Source organism: Dysidea avara, chromosome 4 (genome assembly GCF_963678975.1).
Source record: "Dysidea avara chromosome 4, odDysAvar1.4, whole genome shotgun sequence".
In the NCBI taxonomy this organism is placed as follows: Eukaryota; Metazoa; Porifera; class Demospongiae; order Dictyoceratida; family Dysideidae; genus Dysidea; species Dysidea avara.
The window spans coordinates 39778669-39798629 of NC_089275.1; the positions used below are offsets into that span (position 1 = coordinate 39778669).

The 19961-nt window shown below is 37.7% G+C and overlaps 1 protein-coding gene and 1 long non-coding RNA gene across 5 annotated transcripts in view; one reads left to right on the forward strand and one right to left on the reverse strand.

The window, feature by feature from the left end:
- LOC136253853 (uncharacterized) overlaps positions 1–19961 on the reverse strand; it is a 69625-nt gene that overhangs the window by 10968 nt on the left and 38696 nt on the right. The window contains exon 5 of the mRNA XM_066046514.1: positions 1836–1944. Within this exon, the coding sequence (XP_065902586.1) occupies positions 1836–1944 (109 nt within the window). The remainder of the gene's footprint in view (positions 1–1835; positions 1945–19961) is intronic.
- LOC136253983 (uncharacterized) lies at positions 4598–5827 on the forward strand. Of its 4 annotated transcripts, none has more exons than XR_010700231.1 (8): positions 4598–4721; positions 4771–4830; positions 4882–5066; positions 5106–5261; positions 5312–5392; positions 5444–5531; positions 5585–5642; positions 5694–5827. It is a non-coding gene; the product is annotated as an uncharacterized lncRNA (long non-coding RNA). The 4 variants fall into 4 exon arrangements; XR_010700229.1 differs by having other exon boundaries at positions 5117–5261; XR_010700230.1 differs by having other exon boundaries at positions 4771–4826; positions 5117–5261.

Sequence of the window (19961 nt, forward strand, 5' to 3'; positions counted from 1 at the left end):
GGTTTATATCGAAAATTTAGGCTTGTGCCATTATGCCAGGTTTTTGCAGATCCCAGGTTTTTGCAGATCCGGTTACATACTGGATTTGGTTTGTTAATTGGATTTGGTTTGTTAATAAAACTGGATTTGCAATATTATGAACAAGTAATGATATCACTGTTAGGTTTCCTGAGTTGTTTCACAAGGCCAGTGTCCATACACATATGACCTAAAACGCACTAAAGTTTCTGGTGAAAGCTCGCAATTATTTCTCTACTTCTAGACTTACATCTATTATGCTCCTAAATCTTCCAATTATTCTTTATGGCAATTCCTTTTTAGTCATCTGTCATTCTCAAAAATATTTTTGAGATTTGTGACAAACATAAACATATTAGTAAGGGTTTTCATATAAGTAACTGCTATAATTATATTAGAATTATAGACTCAAAGTTGACTGCTTTATTAGAGTATCTTGACCTTTTCAACCATTAATGCTTGCACTGTTTCAGTGGTGTAAGCAAAAGATATTTGAAAGCAAAACTTATAATTTACTCCACAAGCAAAACTTGAATTTTTGCACCAATTATTCCTAGAAATCACCCAACCATTCTGGAGTATTCTCTGATTCTTTTCACTTCCTATTATTCCTGAAATTATTCCAGCATTATAGATGTATGCCTAACCTATTGAGAAGGGCATACTCTTAATAATTAATATTTTATATAATTATCCCTTTGAGACCATAGAAGGATCGATTCAACCCTTAAAATTTTTGAAAAGTTCACAGTACTGTAGATTCTGCATGCTTTGAGCTACAACGATGGGGTCACATTTCACAGATTGCTTGATGAGTTGGGATTAGAGTGATGTATAGTTTATGACGAAAGACATCTAGGAAGTTGTAAAGAACATTGTTTTGAACAAACCGCCTCACCACTCCAGTGTCTATTCAGCAGAAAGAACAATCATGCATATGAAGCTCTGATTACAGGTGTATAAAATATTGTGGAAGTACTCTCCACCTTCAGTAGTCCACATGCGAAAATTTGAGCCCCTCAAAACTAGTTTGCTTCTTTTCTTTTTCATTTCACCACACTTACAAAAATGTAAAAATGCTATCAAATTGAAATTTGTCACAACTAAAAATGGCCAAAGGTGAATCTTGGCACCATGTTTGGTTTGAATATGTTGAACATTCATGGAGTTAGTAACGATGATTCATGTAAACAAAAACAATTCATCATTGCACCTACAGGATAAACTGCTCCATTTAACCTTGACTTTATACAACCAGCTGCACATTTGCCAGATTCTACATTTTCCACTTCAATGTCACCTTGGATATTTCTGGAAGTACTGTATGTAGGCATGCGTACACTCTGCCAAAATAATTTTGGGAATAATAGGGGGTAGGACTAGATCCAGAATAACAGTATGATCTTCAGGAATGACTAATTAGAATTCACATAACTATTTTTCTTGTAGTATTGCAGAAAATTTTGTAAAGGCACATTCTCAAACATTGGTAGCAAAATCATGAAAAAAGTTTGAGATACTCTAATAGAGAAGTCACTTACCCTAATAAAACAGTCACCCAAGTTTTACATGACTAGCTCTGTATTAGGGTATCTCAATCTTTATGCATTGTTTTTATGCATGCAAGTGATTATATTTTCATTTGCAGAAGAAAATTTCCATGTGACTTTACTATTCCAGGAAATTTTTGGGAATAATTTTGGAAATAATGGTTGAACAAAAAAAATTTCCAGAAAGAATAATAGGTAATTTGAAAGGCACAATGTACTCAAACCTAGAAGTATGTACTATTATTGCACTACTACCTGTCCACTTACATGTGAGAAGCACTTATTATCCACTGTCCTGGAGCAAATATATCTACACAACGTCCATAGTTGGTACCAGGAGAATCAGGCTGTGAATTGAGCCAATACAACTGGTGTCCTAGAATTATACATAGTTGATATACTAAAATATAATGTATATATGTACATGTACCACTTTCACACCTCAGATCAAAGGAAAGCCAGTGCATATATGTGACCCAGTCTGGGAAAACCGGTCTTATCGCCCATGTCAGCAGATTCGATTTTTCACCCAGAACTCAAAGCTACATGAATAAACTATTTAATTTCACAATCAAAATCAGCTGGACTCGAGTGGTCTTCTTTTGCTGGTTGCTTTTCCCAAGCCCAGTGGTGATCTGTATGTCAGGTGTGGGGCCTTAATGGAGCTCTGATCAGCCTGGGAATGGCTGTATGTGGCTATACAGCTCCATGGTGTTGAATAAATGCATCTGTTGTGACTTTCCTTTTATTTTAGCCAGTTTTGATACCTGAATGGCCCATAACTTGGCCTAATTCATCCCAAAACCTTCCCCTCCAATTTTTAAACAGCATCTTTCCCACCTTCCAGGTCACCCGCCTTCCACCCCTTTTGGAGCTCGTCTGATACAGCCAACCTCAGGAAAAAAAACTATCTAAAATGGCGGGAAACTTAGCTTTTGACTACTTCTTCAGTGGATGACCTGGAAGGTAATAAATTGTTGTAAAACGTGTGAAAATTTGGTACGTGTAGCTACCACCATTGACAAGCTACAACACTCTGAATACTTAAAACCGGCATTTCTCGATACTTTTAGATGGCGGGTTTTTTATAGACTGGGTCACATATATCACATATTGCAGTGAGTCAACAAGACCTATGTGACCGGATCTGCGAAAACCCAACATAATGGTGCATTTTTAAATACTTTATTATTGAAAATTTATAATCTACTTAGCCAAGTGTATGCTCTGGCCAAGTTTTAGCCTTGTATGCCAAGAACATTTGGAGTTACAGCCCTACAAAGTAGCAACAACAGAAAGATCAATTTGTACAGCAAGTATTAGGAAAATAAATTACAGGCTCTTACAAAAACTGCTGTAACGTACAAACACAATGCAGTACAGAGATGCAACTTGCACTATTGTGTTTACCATGAATAGGGGAGTACATTACTGGGTAAGTTTTTCCTTCTATCACCTTTGTTTACTACATACAAAGATGAAATCAGTGAAGAAAGATTGATCGTGTACGATCGCTTCGATGTAATGTAAACAAACACCCATAACTCACGTATCCTTTAGTCTACTACTGCAACGAAACAAAGATTTTCAAACTACTATTCTTGAGTAGGAAAATATGATATCCAGGTTTTTATCATTGGACCCTTTCTTCACAAAGACCAATGCAATTAAAATTTTTATGAATTTTTTTTCAATTGTGCAAATATTTTACCCATTGTAATCAATGGCTTGTACTGAAAATTTAGGCTCCTATTTGGTGATTATTAGTTTCTTATCCAGTCTTTCTATCTATTATGATGCGGGCGGGGGGGGCATTACCAATTAGGCCATTATATTATTAATTCATTGATGTACAGACCTTGTCCAAATTCTCCTTCTTTCCTCCCACAAATTAACATTGGTTTTTAGTTGCAATCGTGCTCTATCGAGCTATCAGGATTTCACACTGTGAAAAAAGAGGAATATAAGATGGTATATCTAATGGCTTAAACTATACAAATAATCTCAGTATAGTCTTGCATTATACTAACTATCTTATACTTTAGTATAAACCCCATCTTATATTATGGGAAACAGATTATATTTTAGTTTAATACACATTCCTTGTATGGCTTTGTTTACTTAACTAAATGTGATAACTTTTTAGCTTCACCATCAGGTCTCATTGTCTCATTTTTAGCTTCACCATCTCATTATAAGCATCTCATGTGACTTAAGATTTTTTTTACTGTACCAAACAAAGTCATGATGATTTTACAATAAGTAGCTACACTTCTGTTAATCACTATAGCTAGCTAACTAGCTTCAGTTTGTTGTGATAATTTCATACACACACATTTTCATATAGCAAAGCATATAATACCACTAAAATTAATTATTCAATCTAAGAGACATACAAATCTAGATTTTCTTGCACAGTTAGCACACCTGCAAAAGTTCGTAGTAATGCTTGTTTAAAATTGAAGGGGTCAGTGGTGTGCGCATGCGTATTAGGTGCAATTAAGTCGCCATCTTTGTTGCTATTGTTGTATCAGAGGTTGTAAATGTGAGTGATACGACGGTGTATCTCGCGGAGAGAGTGTGCGCGATCGGCGCTATCGTCCAATGAGCCACGATGATAGTTATGGACCACAACTGTACATCCCTGCTGGCTGTAGTGGTGAAGTGGCGCGGCCAAGTGGACAATTCCTTCGATGGCAGCAATCAAAAACAGCTCTAGATGAGTAAGTATTAGACTAAAATGATAGCTTGTACGATAGGTTTAGCCGTATTAAATTGTTTATTGTGTATTGTATGACAATGGCCTGCAAACGATTCAACTTTGGTGTTGCTGTGTACGTATTACATGTTTTCAGTATATCCTGTTATCTCAGCTTATGGCGGATGACGAGTGGACACAGTTCATCAGCCATCAACGGTAAGAGTATACATGGTCTGCTCTTACGATTTTGTATATTATCTCTTCAGAGGTACAGTTTCTTGTCGAACCTCTTAGTTCTACAACCTCTTAGTTCTGCAGTGTACAACATCTGCAGTGTTAGTTTCCTTCAATGGCAGCTGCTTCCTTTAAAGAATCTGGTAGTGACCATATGCGGACAGTTTTGTTCTTTTTTCACGGAGTTGATCAACGTCATCTTCTAATTACTTACAGCTGTAAGTGCATTAAGCCTGATTGTGTTTTTATTCATTCTCTTTTCAGTAGGGTAGAATTACAGACTTGGTCTCAGTTCTAGGAGATTCTTCTTATTGCTAACATCTGTAAGTAAGTACACCGAGAGTGTCCAGTATACAATTTATATTTACCTTCGTTTAGGTTTGTGGAAACTGGTCTCATTTCTTCCGGGAACCGGTCTCATTTCTTTATGTTTTTCACTACTTTTTATCAACAGCTGATGGCTGCTACCTTTTCTGGTACTGTAAATGAGTTGAGTGTTTTCAAGAACCTGTTCCGTCTTGTTTGTCCTTATTTCACTGACCATGCTCGTATTGCTAACAAAAGTAAGTTCACTGAGAGTATGCAAATTATATTATATTTAGTCTTGTTTCAGTTGTACTTAGTGATTACAAGATTCTTGGACTTGGTTATCAGTGTATCAGATGCTTCTTGTGAGCTTACGTAACACATTAGCCCAACAAAGTCACATACTAAGTGCATGGCTGTTTTATGTCTGGTTAGACTCACTGATAACACCTGTAAGTACACCAAATAATCCAGAATATGAATTATGTTTGCCTCCATTTAGGGTTGTAAGACCTGGTCTTATTAGACTTGTCTTAGATGTACATGGATTGTCGGTCTCAGTTTTAAAAGATTGTTACAAACTGTAAGTACAGTGATTGTTCAGTATACGCATTATATTTACCATCTTTAATAGAGTTGTGGGACCTAGCCGCCGTTCTACATGGTAATACTAGGTTTCCAGACAAGGTCTCAGTTTTATGAGATTCTTATTGTTGCAAACTGTAAGTCCAACGATTATCCAGAATACACATTATATTTACCATCTTTGTATTAGAGCTGTGGGAGACGACTATCAGATTGTCATAGAGTTCTACATAGTGATGATAATACAGGTAATTTGTAATGGAACTTGTGAATTGTATTTACTGTCTTACCTGCTGCAGTTGGATAAAGACTGATAAATGACAAAATTGATTTGATACTGCCATGGCCAAGGAGACATTGATTTACTAGCTGTACTTATTGTGGTTTTAACATATTTACAGAATTAAATTCATTACAAATATAATTATAGAAATTATTTAATTAAGGTAGCCACAGATTATAGGAAAGTTAAAAAGTACAGTAGTATAGTAGCCAATATATGGTTGAAATAGGCTTAGTATAGTCTGATAATACACCGCACTATACTAGTGATTTAATCTCTAATATATGACTGTCTTAAATGTATTCAATAAGCTTGTTATAGTAAAGTCCTAATCTAATAATATATGCTGTACTATTTCATTCCAATACTAACATAATAAGACTGTTATAGACCTTATTATTCTGAGCTTTTTTCACAGTGTCAGTTGACTTGAAAAACAGTCGAAAATAGAATCCACTGCAGTAATTTGCCAAGGAAACATCACAACAGTACTCCTGGCGCACTGTAGCATTAATTAAAAAAATGCCATCGATGACGGTTTGGTATCACGTGTTCTTCTGAGCATGCACAGAGTAAATAATGGCTTACCATGCGGTAGCCTAAGAAGGATGCGGGCGGTGGATAAGAAACTAATAATCACCAAATAGGGGCCTTAGGCTTGCACCATTATGTCGGGTTTTCGCAGATCCAGTCACATATGATATACGCACTGGTACCAGGGCGTATATCTCATTAAGGCAGTGCATATATCTCATTAAGTCAAGATATTGCACAGCTAGGTGTGCACGTTAACCCATTCCAAGAAATCCTCAGATTTCTTTGATGTCCTTTGCTATCATTTTGTTCCATTATAAGATAGTCACACATCTTGAGATCAAATGTGGGATTAGGTTCCTTTGTAGTTTATTTTGAGTAGTTCCTTTGACTGAAATGGAGCGGGTATACCTACTTTCCGGAATGGGACAGGACGGAACAATTCCGGAAAATGCTACATTACTTCTTTACGGGACGGAACGTAAAAAATAATGCTCTATTGGACTATCCTTTGAACTGACAGATTGAGCAACCTTCATGTACCAATAGTTGGGCCACCACTATGCCACATCTACCGGTAATGTAGCCTCGGTAGCTCATTCGCTAAAATATAACTCAGCGCGAGGCCGCGTGAAATAACGAAGCACGTGCTGTGCACCATCTCACACCTGCTGGTGCTAGCTAAGAGAGCACATGGCACACAGCTGAAACGAATGATTATGATTTAATACAGATGAAAGGTCATCAGTTAAACCTGATCGAATAACTTTATGGAACCTGCCATCCATTCCTTTAAACTTCACCTGCAAATATCCTACTGTATAGGCAACAATGTTATATCCAAAATGACTACTCATAGAGATCTGGGTATCATTATTTCATCAGATTTAGACTGGGGACCCCACCACCAACACATAATATCAAAGGCGTATCGGATGCTAGGATTATTACGACGTTCTTTTTCAACTAACATAAACCAAGAAACATTTATATATATCACTATTCAGATCCCAATTAATGTTTTGTTCAACACTATGGAAACCATATTTATAAGACAACTAGAACAACTTCAGCGTCGCGCAACGAAGTACATATTGAATGACTATACCAGCAACTATAAATCTCGATTACTTGAGCTCAAAATTTTGCCTTTAATGTATGTTTTGGACATCTGTGACATAAATTAAAAAAAACAACAACAACTTAAAACCCCTACAAATGCATTTAATATCACTGACTATATTAAATTCACTTCAGGAAACACATGATCAGGATCTAGCTATAAACTGCAACACATAATGTTTCCAGCAGCAACTTCTAGACTCCCTCGTATATGGAATGTTTTACCACTAATAACTTACAATCTTAGCCTACCTACTATCAAGTACAAACTTACAAACTTCATATGGAATCATTTTGAACTAAATTTTGATCCTGACAATGCATGCACTTTTTCTTTTGTTGGTCCCTGTTGTGATTGTAATAAGTCCCCCAAACCTCCCAACTTTGATCATCTGTAACCCTTGCTTTAAATGAGTTTTTATATAATATAACTAATCTTAATAACTACTTACTCCTGGCCACTGGCACTGGATGCCAGTGAACCTTCAGCATACACTAGAGTTTAAGGACTACTAATGTTTATACTGTATGTACCTTGTTGTATGTATGCTGTAAAGCAAATAATAAATAATAAATAAATAAAATCCCTATGCCTTATTGCTGGCACAAGGTACACGACATACACATACGGTACAGCAGCAGCAATTCTTCAACTGAAAGAGTTGGGAGTAACTTTAGCAGGTACACCACCATTCATAGGCGAGAGACACATAAGTAAGTATGTGTTGTGTAAATCTGATCCGGTGTTATTCATTTATGGCTATACTGAGCTTCACCAGCTCATTATGACTGATAGTGCACATAAGTATGTAGCTAAAGAATTAAGGTGTTCTCACAAAATTTCTATAGCTACTCTGGACATCTCACATCTATTACACAGGACTTGGTAAAGGATTCCACAATCTTGATTGCTGGTGATAAAATATTTGGATTGGGATGATGATTTAAAAGCTATCGTATAGCTAAAAATACAATTAGCTCCTCTATCACTCTGTATTAGTATTTGGTTACCAATTTACAAGGTTGAAAGGCCAAGGGCTTGCATACATAATAGTCCATTGTGGTTGAGGAGTATTGTATTCATCATATCCACTATGTAAAATGGAGCAGCAGTAGGCCTGCACCAATCGTGCCAGCACAATTTGATGGTTGGTTGATTGGTGGTAGTGCCTGTGGAGATAGATTCTTTATGTTTTTATAAATGAAGATTGTCCATATCAATTGTAACACTGTCACAAAAGGAGGTTGATAGCTGGAGAGTGTGAATGGCCAGTCACTTTTGAGTCAGTATTTGATAGTAGAGGCATGCATTCAGACAAAAATACGAAGTCTGGCACCATTCTTTCTTTATGCGTGGGCTCACTAGGCACTGCAATTTTATTTAAAATGCAAACAAACAAAAATTTGGGATTTTAGAAATAAAAATTAAAGAAACAAGGGAGGTCACCTACACCTGCAGATAATCTATTGGACATTTGACTCCTAATTCAGCTATTGTTCTTGCATGTCATTTATAAATGGTACCTAGATAAAGTTCTATGTAGATATACTCGTTTTGTTGTGTAACAATCTGCACTCTATTCTAGCAGTGTTGATTTTTTGTACTCCATAATGAACCAATACCTCCAGCCTGCCTGCATGTGTTTAGAAAATGTATCTCCCACCCACATCTGTTAAAAAAAACCCCAAAACAGGAAACTAGCAATCAACTTTACGTGTTCTTATGTTATGAACTCTTGCTAAATCAACATATGTTGATAACTGCTTGCTTAGCTAGGACAATGAAATAATTTTTAATGATATGTGCATAATGCACCTTGTCTAGTGGGATGCTGGGTTAATCAGCCACTAACACGACTAACAAGCTACTTACTTATGTGTCTCTTGCTTTGAGCAATGTATATGAACACATCTCCGCCTTTTGGTTTGACTGCTGGTGTGCAACAAACCCCACTGTCACTTCCACTAATTCCATGAAGAATCCTGGCTGCTTCGTCGGTAGTATAGGGCATACAACAGATTCTACAGTAAGGAACAGGAACGGTAGGCTCCATAATATCACATTAAGTTCGTTGCTTGATTTGCTGTAGCAGTAGCCATGTGCTTAATTTGCACCGGCAGGTGTCATCATGTGCTTCGTTATTCATGTTATTTCACGCACCCCGTGCTGAGTTATATTTTAGCAAAGTAGCTACCGAGGCTACATTCCCGGTAGATGTGGTGTAGTGGTGGCCCAACTATTGGTACATGAAGGCTGCTCAATGTGTCAGTTCAAAGGATAGTCCAATAGAGCATTATTGTTTACGTCCCGTCCCGTAAAGTAGTAATCTAATCCAAAACAGCCAAGCTGTAAAAAAAGAGTGCGGCCCCCAGAAAAGCCAGGATGAAAAAAGATGTGAAATCCAAGGTGGCGGCCAAGAAATAGTTGTGATGGTAGGTTAATGGCAAAATTTTTAATTACCACAATTCAGGTGAATTTGCGTTGCCTCCTCCACTAGGATTCGGCACCAAATTCACCTAAATTGTCGTAATTAATATTTTTTCCATTAACCTACCATCACAGCCATTTCTTGGCCGCCATATTGGATTTCACATCTTTTTTCATTCTGGCCTTTTTGTGGGCCGCACTCTTTTTTACAGCTTGGCTGTTTTGGTTTAGATATCACTTCTTTTTGTATTGCAAGCCACAAAGCCGGCCATTAACTGGCTTTGGTGCTTCCTTCTAACTTGTTTTTTTTCTTTTCTGCAGGAATTGTGGAACAAAGGAAAAAATGTTGTGTACAGTTTTATGTCTGATTAATGATATTTGTATAATTAACAATGAAAAATAATCATACTGTAAGTAATAAGGTGACTTCTTATACATAACTGAACTGTAGCTGAAACTCCCATTGTTTGTAGTTGAACTCTTTTCAGAGTGACTATCTAGCTGAACTCTCTACATATTTGTTTCCAACACATATTTCTACAGGGTGATTTGTTTGTAGCTGATCCCTATAACTTAACTTGTATCTAGCTGATATCTCTACAGGGTGACTTGTTTGTAGCTGATCTCTCTACAAGGTGATTTGTTTGTAGTTGTACTCTCTACAAGGTAACTTCTTCTAGCTGATCTCTCTACAGGGTGACGTGTTTGTAGCTGAACTTTCAACTTGATGGTTTCTGAATTCTCTACAAGGTAACTTCTTCTAGCTGATCTTTCTACAGGGTGACTTGTTTGTAGCTGAACTCTCTACACGATGGTTTCTTTGTAGCTGAATTCTCTACAAGGTAACTTCTTCTAGCTGATCTCTCTACAGGGTGACTTGTTTGTAGTCGAACTTTCTACATGATGGTTTCTTTGTAGCTGAATTCTCTACAAGGTAACTTCTTCTAGCTAGTCTTTCTACAGGGCTATTTATTTGTAACTGAATTCTGGTTTGTTTGCAGCTGAACTGTCTACATGGTGGTTTCTTTGTAGCTGAACTCTCTACAAGGTGACTTCTTATAGCTGAATTATCTACACAGTGATCTTTTCGTAGCTGAACTCTCTACAGGGTGATTTTTTTGTAGCTGAACTCTTTACTAGATGATTTGTTTCTAGCTGATCTCTCTATAGGGTAACTTGTTTATAGCTGAACTATCTACAGGATGGTTTCTTTGTAGCTGAATTCTCTGTAAGGTGATTTCTTCTAGCTGATCTCTCTACAATGTAACTTCTTGAAACTGATCTCTCTACTGGGTGACTTGTGTCTATAGTTGTACACTCTACAAGGTGATTTGTTTATAGCTGAATACTCTACAGGGTGATTTTTTTGTAGCCAAACTCTCTGCAGGGTGATTTGTTTGTAGCTGAACTCTCTACAGGATAGTTTCTTTGTAGCTGATGTTGCTACAGGTGACTTGTTTCTAGCTGATCTGTCTACAGGATGGTTTCTTTGTAGCTGAACTCTCTACAGGGTGATTTTTTCTAGCTGAACTCTCTCCAGGGTGATCACTTCACAGCTGAGCCCTCTACAAGGTGGCTTCTTCTATCTTATCTCTCTACAGTGTGATTTGTTTGTAGCTGAACTCTCTACAAGGTGACGTTTTCTAGCTGAAGTCTCTCTTATTTCTAGCTGATCTCTCTACAGAGTAACTTGTTAGTAAAGCTGAAGTCTTTACATGGTGGATTTTGGTTGTTGCACTCTCTGCATGAAGACTTGTTTGTAGCAGAACTTCTACAGAGTGAATTGTTTGTAGCTGAACTCTCTACAGAGTGCATGACTTGTTCATAGCTGAACTCTCTTCAGTGTGACTTGTAATGTTCTGAATCACTACAGCAATATATTTTGTAGCTGAACTCTCTATAGGGTGACTTGCTTCTTGCTGAACTATCTATAAGATTAACTGTTTGTAACTGAACTCCTACAGAATAACTTGTAATACAATAGAATTCTATAATGGAGTAAATAAATTAACTGAATGTTCTATTAGGGTGATTGTTCTATTAGAGTATCTCTATCTCGCATTTGCTACACCGAGTTGGCTTTCGAATCATAACTAAATGGTTTGTAATCTGATTCTTCTGTTCTACTGCAAGGACTTTCTATGAAGATTATTCCAGCTAGAGTAAGCCACCAATGTTCGACCACCATCGGTTCGGACGCAATTTTTCTTTAAACCCGAAAAGAAAACTTCTGCTCTTGCTATGCCTTTGGAGAGGTCTAGGCCATAAACTCCTGCAAGAAAAATTTCAGACCTGCAGCTTTCTTCGTCTGGCTGCAGGAGCTGCAAAAGTGACCTGTCCGAATGTTCTCAATTCTCAGACAAAAATATGTATTATCGGTCGAGTAGCACTGCTCATAATGCTTGAAGCTAATCAGGTCTTTCTGTGCTTGATATGAAAGAGCAACTCTTATACTCTCCAAATATATGTAGATATTTGGCTTAGTCCTTATTGGCTGTGAAATACAAAGATCCAAAGTCACATCTGTCGTGAAATCTTAAATTCGGCCACATGTGAAGCTTGTGCAAATCAAATAGTTATCTATATCGAATTCAAAGCTATTTTATGAACATTGAGAGCATCAGCTACCGTTCAATAGTAAATAGATACATGCACAATGACCGCACCTTGATTTTTGCCCGAATAGCTACATTGCATTTGGGCTTCTCTGACAGTAGCAGCCTAGCTACTGCACCCAGCACACACATACACAATCCAAATCCACTTAAATGGAGTTTTGACTATCCTCTGTCTTAAAATGTCTCCAAAAAGTCCAGGACATTAGCCAGAACGAAACACTCCAATAGAACAGTCACCTATAATACAATTGGAGCAGTCAGAAATCTAAGGGCCACACCCAGGCATAATCACTTCAACTAGACTATTAATATGTGAATTTCGTTGATTACAACGGTTCTATATACTGATTACATGTGATAATGCTGTGGCTGATTGTTATATTAGAGTAATTGACTGCTCTATTAGAGTATTTCGATCTGGCTAATGTCCTGGACATTTTGAAGAGAAACTTTTGACATTTTTAAGACAGGGGATAGTCAAAACCCCAATTAAGTGGATTTGGATTGTGTATGTGTGTGCTGAGTGCAGTAGCTAGGCTGCTACTGTCAAAGAAGCCCAAATGCAATGTAGCAATTCTGGAAAAAATCAAGTTGCGGTCATTGTGCATGTATCTATTTACTATTGAACGGTAGCTGATGCTCTCAATGTTCATAAAAATAGCTTTGAATTCGATATAGGTAACTATTTGATTTGCACAAGCTTCACATGTGGCCGAATTTAAGATTTCACGACAGAGGTGACTTTGGAACTTTGTATTTCACAGCCAATAAAGACTAAGCCAAATATCTGCTTATATTTGGAGAGTATAAGAGTTGCTCTTTCGTATCAAGCAAAGAAAGACTTGATCAGCTTCAAGCATTACGAGCAGTGCCACTCGACCGATATACATATTTTTGTCTGAGAATTGAGAACATTCGGACAGGTCACTTTTGCAGCTCCTGCAGCCAGACGAAGAAAGCTGCAGGTCTGAAATTTTGCATGCAAGAGTTTATGACCTAGACCTCTCCAAAGGCATAGCAAGAGTAGAAATTTTCTTTGCGGGTTTAAAGAAAAATCGCGTCCGAACCGATGGTGGTCGAACATTGGTGGCTTACTCAATGACATCATTGCCAACATCCAAAGTGAGATCCGTCTTTTTGCAGATGATATAGACTACTTATTTACAAAACCATTAAAACACCACAAGACCATAAAATACTTGAAGATGATTTAAACTCACTGACAAGATGGGCAACTGACTGGATGATGGAATTCAACATCTCCAAATGTAAAACTTTACAGATAACAACACACCATAACAAGAGTACTTTCACATACAAAATGTCCGACATTCCACTGGCTACAGTATTAGACCACACAATTACCTTGGAATCCGTCTCCACCACAAACTATCATGGGATCCTCACATCAATTACATCTGTAACAAGGCAAATCGATTCCTTGGATTCTTAAAAAGAAATCTCCACAATGCACCATCAGAAATTAAAGAACACGTCTACAAACAATTGCTCTTACCATCATTAGAATATTGCTCAGCCATCTGGGACCACTATCATCATACTAGTGTTATTATTAATATTATTATTGTTAATTAGCAAAGCCCACTAGGGGCAACACGCTAATGAGCATTACAATCACACATTATATTATATTACTTACAGCGTTCTTAAATGTTTCAAGATCTATCGTGTTGATGTTAGGAATTTGAAGGGAGTTCCATTGAATAATTGTTCGAGGGAGGAAGGAGTATTTGTACACATCAACTCTTGAGTTAGCTTGAGAGTTGGTGACGGTAAGCAATGATCAGGTATTGCTAGTAAGTTCCTGACAATCTTGAATAGGAAGGTGAGTCTAGCAATTGTTCTTCTATTTTGAAGTGTAGGCCATTCAAGACTGGTTAACATGTCTGTGATGCTATCATGGTTTTGGTTAGATCTGTGCCAGGGTTTGTTTAAAACGAAACGAGCAGCGCGGTGTTGAATCATTTCTAGTTTACTAATACTAGTGTGATGATAGGGGTCCCAGATGGTTGAGCAGTATTCTAATGATGGTAAGAGCAATTGTTTGTAGACGTGTTCTTTAATTTCTGATGGTGCATTGTGGAGATTTCTTTTTAAGAATCCAAGGAGTCGATTTGCCTTGTTACAGATGTAATTGATGTGAGGATCCCATGATAATTTGTGGTGGAGACGGATTCCCAGGTAATTGTGTTCTAATACTGTAGCCAGTGGAATGTCGGACATTTTGTATGTGAAAGTACTCTTGTTATGGTGTGTTAGTAAACTAGAAATGATTCAACACCGCGCTGCTCGTTTCGTTTTGAACAAACCCTGGCACAGATCTAACCAAAACCATGATAGCATCACAGACATGTTAACCAGTCTTGAATGGCCTACACTTCAAAACAGAAGAACAATTGCTAGACTCACCTTCCTATTCAAGATTGTCAGGAACTTACTAGCAATACCTGATCATTGCTTACCGTCACCAACTCCAGTGTCCTCCACCCGTGCTCAACATCCTCTCAAGCTAACTCAATTGCAAACAAGAGTTGATGTGTACAAATACTCCTTCCTCCCTCGAACAATTATTCAATGGAACTCCCTTCAAATTCCTAACATCGACACAATAGATCTTGAAACATTTAAGAACGCTGTAAGTAATATAAATTATGTGATTGTAATGCTCATTAGCGTGTTGCCCCTAGTGGGCTTTGCTAATTAACAATAATAATAATAATAATAATAATAATAGTCTATACACTGATTTTCAGCTGATTGCTGTAAGCGGTTTGACTAGTAGGCGTAAAAACTAATACTTTTTTTATCGATCGCGTAATTGTGACACAGGTCGGGTTTTGTGTCATATCCCCATGGTCTTTATCTCGATTCCTTTCAAACCACCAAAAGGCACTCTCCTACGATGGTTACTCCATCTACATAGCAAATTTAAACTCATTCCATGAAGCGGTTTACCCTGTAGGCGTGACAACAAATCGATCTTGTTTTACGCGAATAATCGGTAATAACTCCCGAACCATTCGTCGGATTTGCACCAGATTTGATGCTAGGATTCGCCTTTGGACTCCCTTTCTGTGCGCCAAATTTCAAGGCGATCGGAGTACGCGTTTGCGTTTTATAGTAATTATTGCAAGTGTGCGAAAACACGAAGAAAAAAAAATCGAAACTTTGGCAGCTCGTATCTCGGAAATGGCTGGCGCGATTCCCTTCAAATTTGGTACGTAAACTCCCCTGGCTGGCGGGAAACTCTGTAGCAAATTTGGTTCCAATCGGTTAAGGGATCACCGAGATGCAAAAGTGTGAAAATGACGTTTTCTTTCCTCTACCCTCATCTAGTACCCATACCCACACACCCTGCACCATACACATTCATATTGGTATGTAGCTGCCAAGCGCGGCTACCAGTTTACTTAATACCATGTAGAATCCGACTCATTCTTGTCCGCATCCGCAGATCAGGCGGTACGTGTAGCCTCTTCATCTCCTTGGCGGCAGCGTCTGGTTTATCCTTCTCGCTTCTCCTTTGAGCTTAAATTGTTTAGGTTCTCTAGCTCAGACGTACTGTCTTGCTTCGTCCTCGTAAGAGCACGTTCAGTTGCATTCTCCTGGACGGCTCAGCCGTGTCCTGCTCAAGCTTTCTTCCACTTCGCATCCAAGTCACGTTCACGCAGTACTCTATCGACTTTGTTTTCGATTGACATCGCGCAACTGATAAAATACAACGAAGAGCAGCACGCTGGGTAATGAATGATAATGGTAGACTTAGTTCTGTCACCTCAATGTTAAATGTGACTGGATCTACGAAAACCGTTCTTATCGCCCAAGACAGGAAGTTTGATTTTTTCACACAAACACAAAGCTTAATGAATGCACTATCAAGTTTCACTATTATTATTTATTGTTAATCAGCAGGACCCTCTAGGGGTATAATGCTGATGTGCAATTACATGTGTACAATTTCCATTAGTTACTTAACTATATTAAGTATGTACAATTACGACAAGTTACTTAATTATATACATAATTATGTACAATTACAATAATAAACTATAAAATTACGATACGTTACTTAACTATATACATAAAAGGGGCTAATTTTTGCTTAAATTCTTCAACACAGTCAGTCTCAATAATCTCATCATCTAATCTATTCCATTCTGGTACAGTTCTTGGGAGGAAGGAATATTTATATACATCAATTCTTGGTTGGTAAGGTACTAGTTTAAAGTTGTGTGAGTGTCGGGTCCGTAATACAGTAGATTTAAATGGGAGATAACAGTTCGGTATAATTAATAAATCATGTAGTACTTTATATAGTAAAACTAGTCTAGCTGATTTGCGACGTTCTTGTAGTGTAGGCCATTGCAAGTTTTCAAGGATGTTAGTGATGCTGTCTCTATTATTTCGTCTCCATGGTTGACCACAGTCGACCAGAGTAAAGTGGTCTGCTTTTGCTGGCTGCTTTTTTAGAGCACATTGGCGAGCCGTACGAGTGGTCTGGGGTCTTGATGGAGCCCTGGCCAACCTGGAGATGGCTGTGTGTGGCTGTACAGCTCCGTGGTGTTGGACAATGACCTGTGCTGTAAATTTCCTTTCATTTTAGCCAGTTATATATATATATATATATATATTTATGATTGTAAAACTCACAAATTTGTACTAGTAATAGCATGGGTAGCAGTGAAATTTGGGATAAATATCACGAGTGTTGTATTATTATTATTATTATTATTATTGGGGGTACAGGTAAGGAGGCAAAGCCTGTAAAAACCTGATCTATACAATCAAACTACTACAAAAATAACTATACAATATCATACTGGTAATCATAATAAAATCTATCTAGGTGAGTCTTAAACAAATTGGTTGAATGAACATTAACTGAGTCATATGGGAGTCCATTCCAATCATTTATAATTCTTACTGAATAAAAGTGACGGCGTGGCAAGCAGGTAGCGTGTGGTTTATAGATCTTTAAATCATGACCTCTTGTTATAGAAGATGATCGAAGGGTAAATAAAGATGAGCTATCCATGTCCAGCATGTTATGAAATAGTCTGTATGTGTAAATTAAGTCCCCTCTACGACGTATTGGAAATGGAGATAAATTTCACGAGGCGAAGCTGAGTGAAATTTACCATTTCCAATACAACAAGAGTGGTATTTATCCCAAATTTCACTGCTACCCATGCTATCCCCAGTTAATACCATACTCGCTGCATATACGCATGCTGTGCATTAGCGTTGCTATGTACGCAATGTCACTATGTACTAAACACACTAAACACGCGTCGACACTAATTGGCGCTGCATTGTTAACATAAATTCTAGCCAATGAAATTACAATTACAACTTTTTCACTGCTGTCAGTGAAATGTGGGATAAATTTCACTGCTACTATTGAGACTTTTGTATGGGCAGTGAAACAGGTATGGTATTAGAGTATAAAAACAATGTCTTTAGATTATTAATTACTGTTTTTCATTGAATGTGTCAGTGTTGATTGAAGAATACTATCAAAATCATTTAGGGAAAAAATATCATTGATTGGTAGTTGATTCCATAGGGTAATTGATCTTGGGTAAAAACTAAATTTGTATGCATCAACAGTAGCAGATGGTTTGATGAATTTATCCTGGTTTCCTCGTAAACATCTTGTAGAATGTACAATATAACTGGGGATAGGAATCTCTACTAGGTGATTGACAATCTTGTAGAACATCAAGAGATGAAGCCTTGTATGGTGGTACACTATGGATTTTAACTTTAGTGAATTTAGGATATGTGATATACTACTTAATCTGCGGTAATTTGACACAATAAAACGAGCAGCACGCTTCTGAATAGCTTCTAGTTTATTGATGTAGTATTGCATGTGTGGGGTTTCTGAGCACTGAATGGCCTATAACTTGGCCTGATTCATCCCAGCACGTTTCTTTTCAATTTTTGAAGGAAATGTCTATTTTACGGACCGGAGCGGACCGTCGGACCGGAAGTTCCTGTTTAACAAGCCAAGTGTTTAATACGTTCAAGTTTATTTTACGGACCAGACTAGAAATAGTGGTGGGGACTATTCTACGGAACGGAACGGAACGGAATGATGGACTAAACCACGGAACGGAACGCTTTCTCAAATTGAAGCTTGCAACTTACCATTGCTGAAACTTCCCTTATAATTTAGCAGTGGCATCTCCAGTGGGTGATTAAACATAAGACAAACAGAATTAACGGATCGAGTGTGGGTTTTTGTTGGTTGTCATTAGTAACGAAGTATTATTGTGGGATGAGCTGTATCAGTGATGTTCATCCATACGGAAGGGAGCTTTATGTGAGCTGTTTTTCTTATTTAGACTTTAGAAAACAGTCTGGGCCGGTCTTTCAAGTCATAAGTCAGTGTATAAATAAAGCAAGCAGGAAGATACTGGTAACAGGAAAGAGCCAGCTGAATTAAAACTTGAAGAATTTTGTGCAGTGTGTGAGGAGCAAATATTTTGGCAGACTGCAAGGAGGGTGTATTCTGCAAACATCACTGAAGTGTATGCATGGAGTTATTTATATATTAACAGCTGGTGCAGTGGACTAATGCCGTATTCAATAGTGAGCTGATTTTATCTGTTGCACAATTCAAGGATGTGTCTGACTGCTAGCCTTGAATCAGGCTAAATGCCAAAACTCCAAGATCAGCCAAATATCTACTATAAGCCGCATGTGAAACCATGCCCGTAGCCACCAGGAAAACGTGATTTGGACCAGGATGTGTGTGTAATTTCAATGTATCTAGTCAGACCTGAAATGGAACACACATTAATTACATACCACCTAAGAATCCTAGGATTTCTTAAGTGCCAGTAACATTTCACATGCTTCACTTCAAACAAAACAGGTTAAATTTGTTCGTCTATTTTCAAGTGATTCCCATTCCAGCTGGTCCATGAAATTACAATGGGATCACATGTATTTGTTACAGTGACGGCTGTCCTGTGTTGGATCTACTCTAGAGTTGAAATTTCAAGGTAGACTCACTGCCAATGTACTCTCACTGCCAATGTACTGACACTAGTACTGTTGTAGCATGTTTAAGTGGAGGACAAATGAAATAGTAATGCTAGATTATTTATGTATACAAATTTTTCATAATGAAATTGATATCCCATTTTGATTTGTACTTCCACTTTGCAACATATTCAAGAACAAGAAGCTACCACACTTAATCTCCAACCACTGTCATTAATTAACCAAGATCTCACTAGTCTGTAATTCACCTTACTGTAGTGATTTTATTGATTCATCTGTATGTTTTCTTCATTTTCCTTTGAAGTTGTACCAAGAGTTCATAATAAGGTGGAGAGTGTCTAACTTGAATGCATTCACCAAACACCCTGCTTAAAGTAACACCTCGGCCTTATTTCAGAACAAAGGCTTTACCTTCTTCTGCAACACTAATCAACAGTTTTCTACCCCCCCCCCCCCCCCCAATAAAGGTGTTGATTTGATGAAAGGTGAACTTTACGCAGGGTGTTTGTACAGGCCATACTGAGAGTTAGACACTCTCCCCCATACA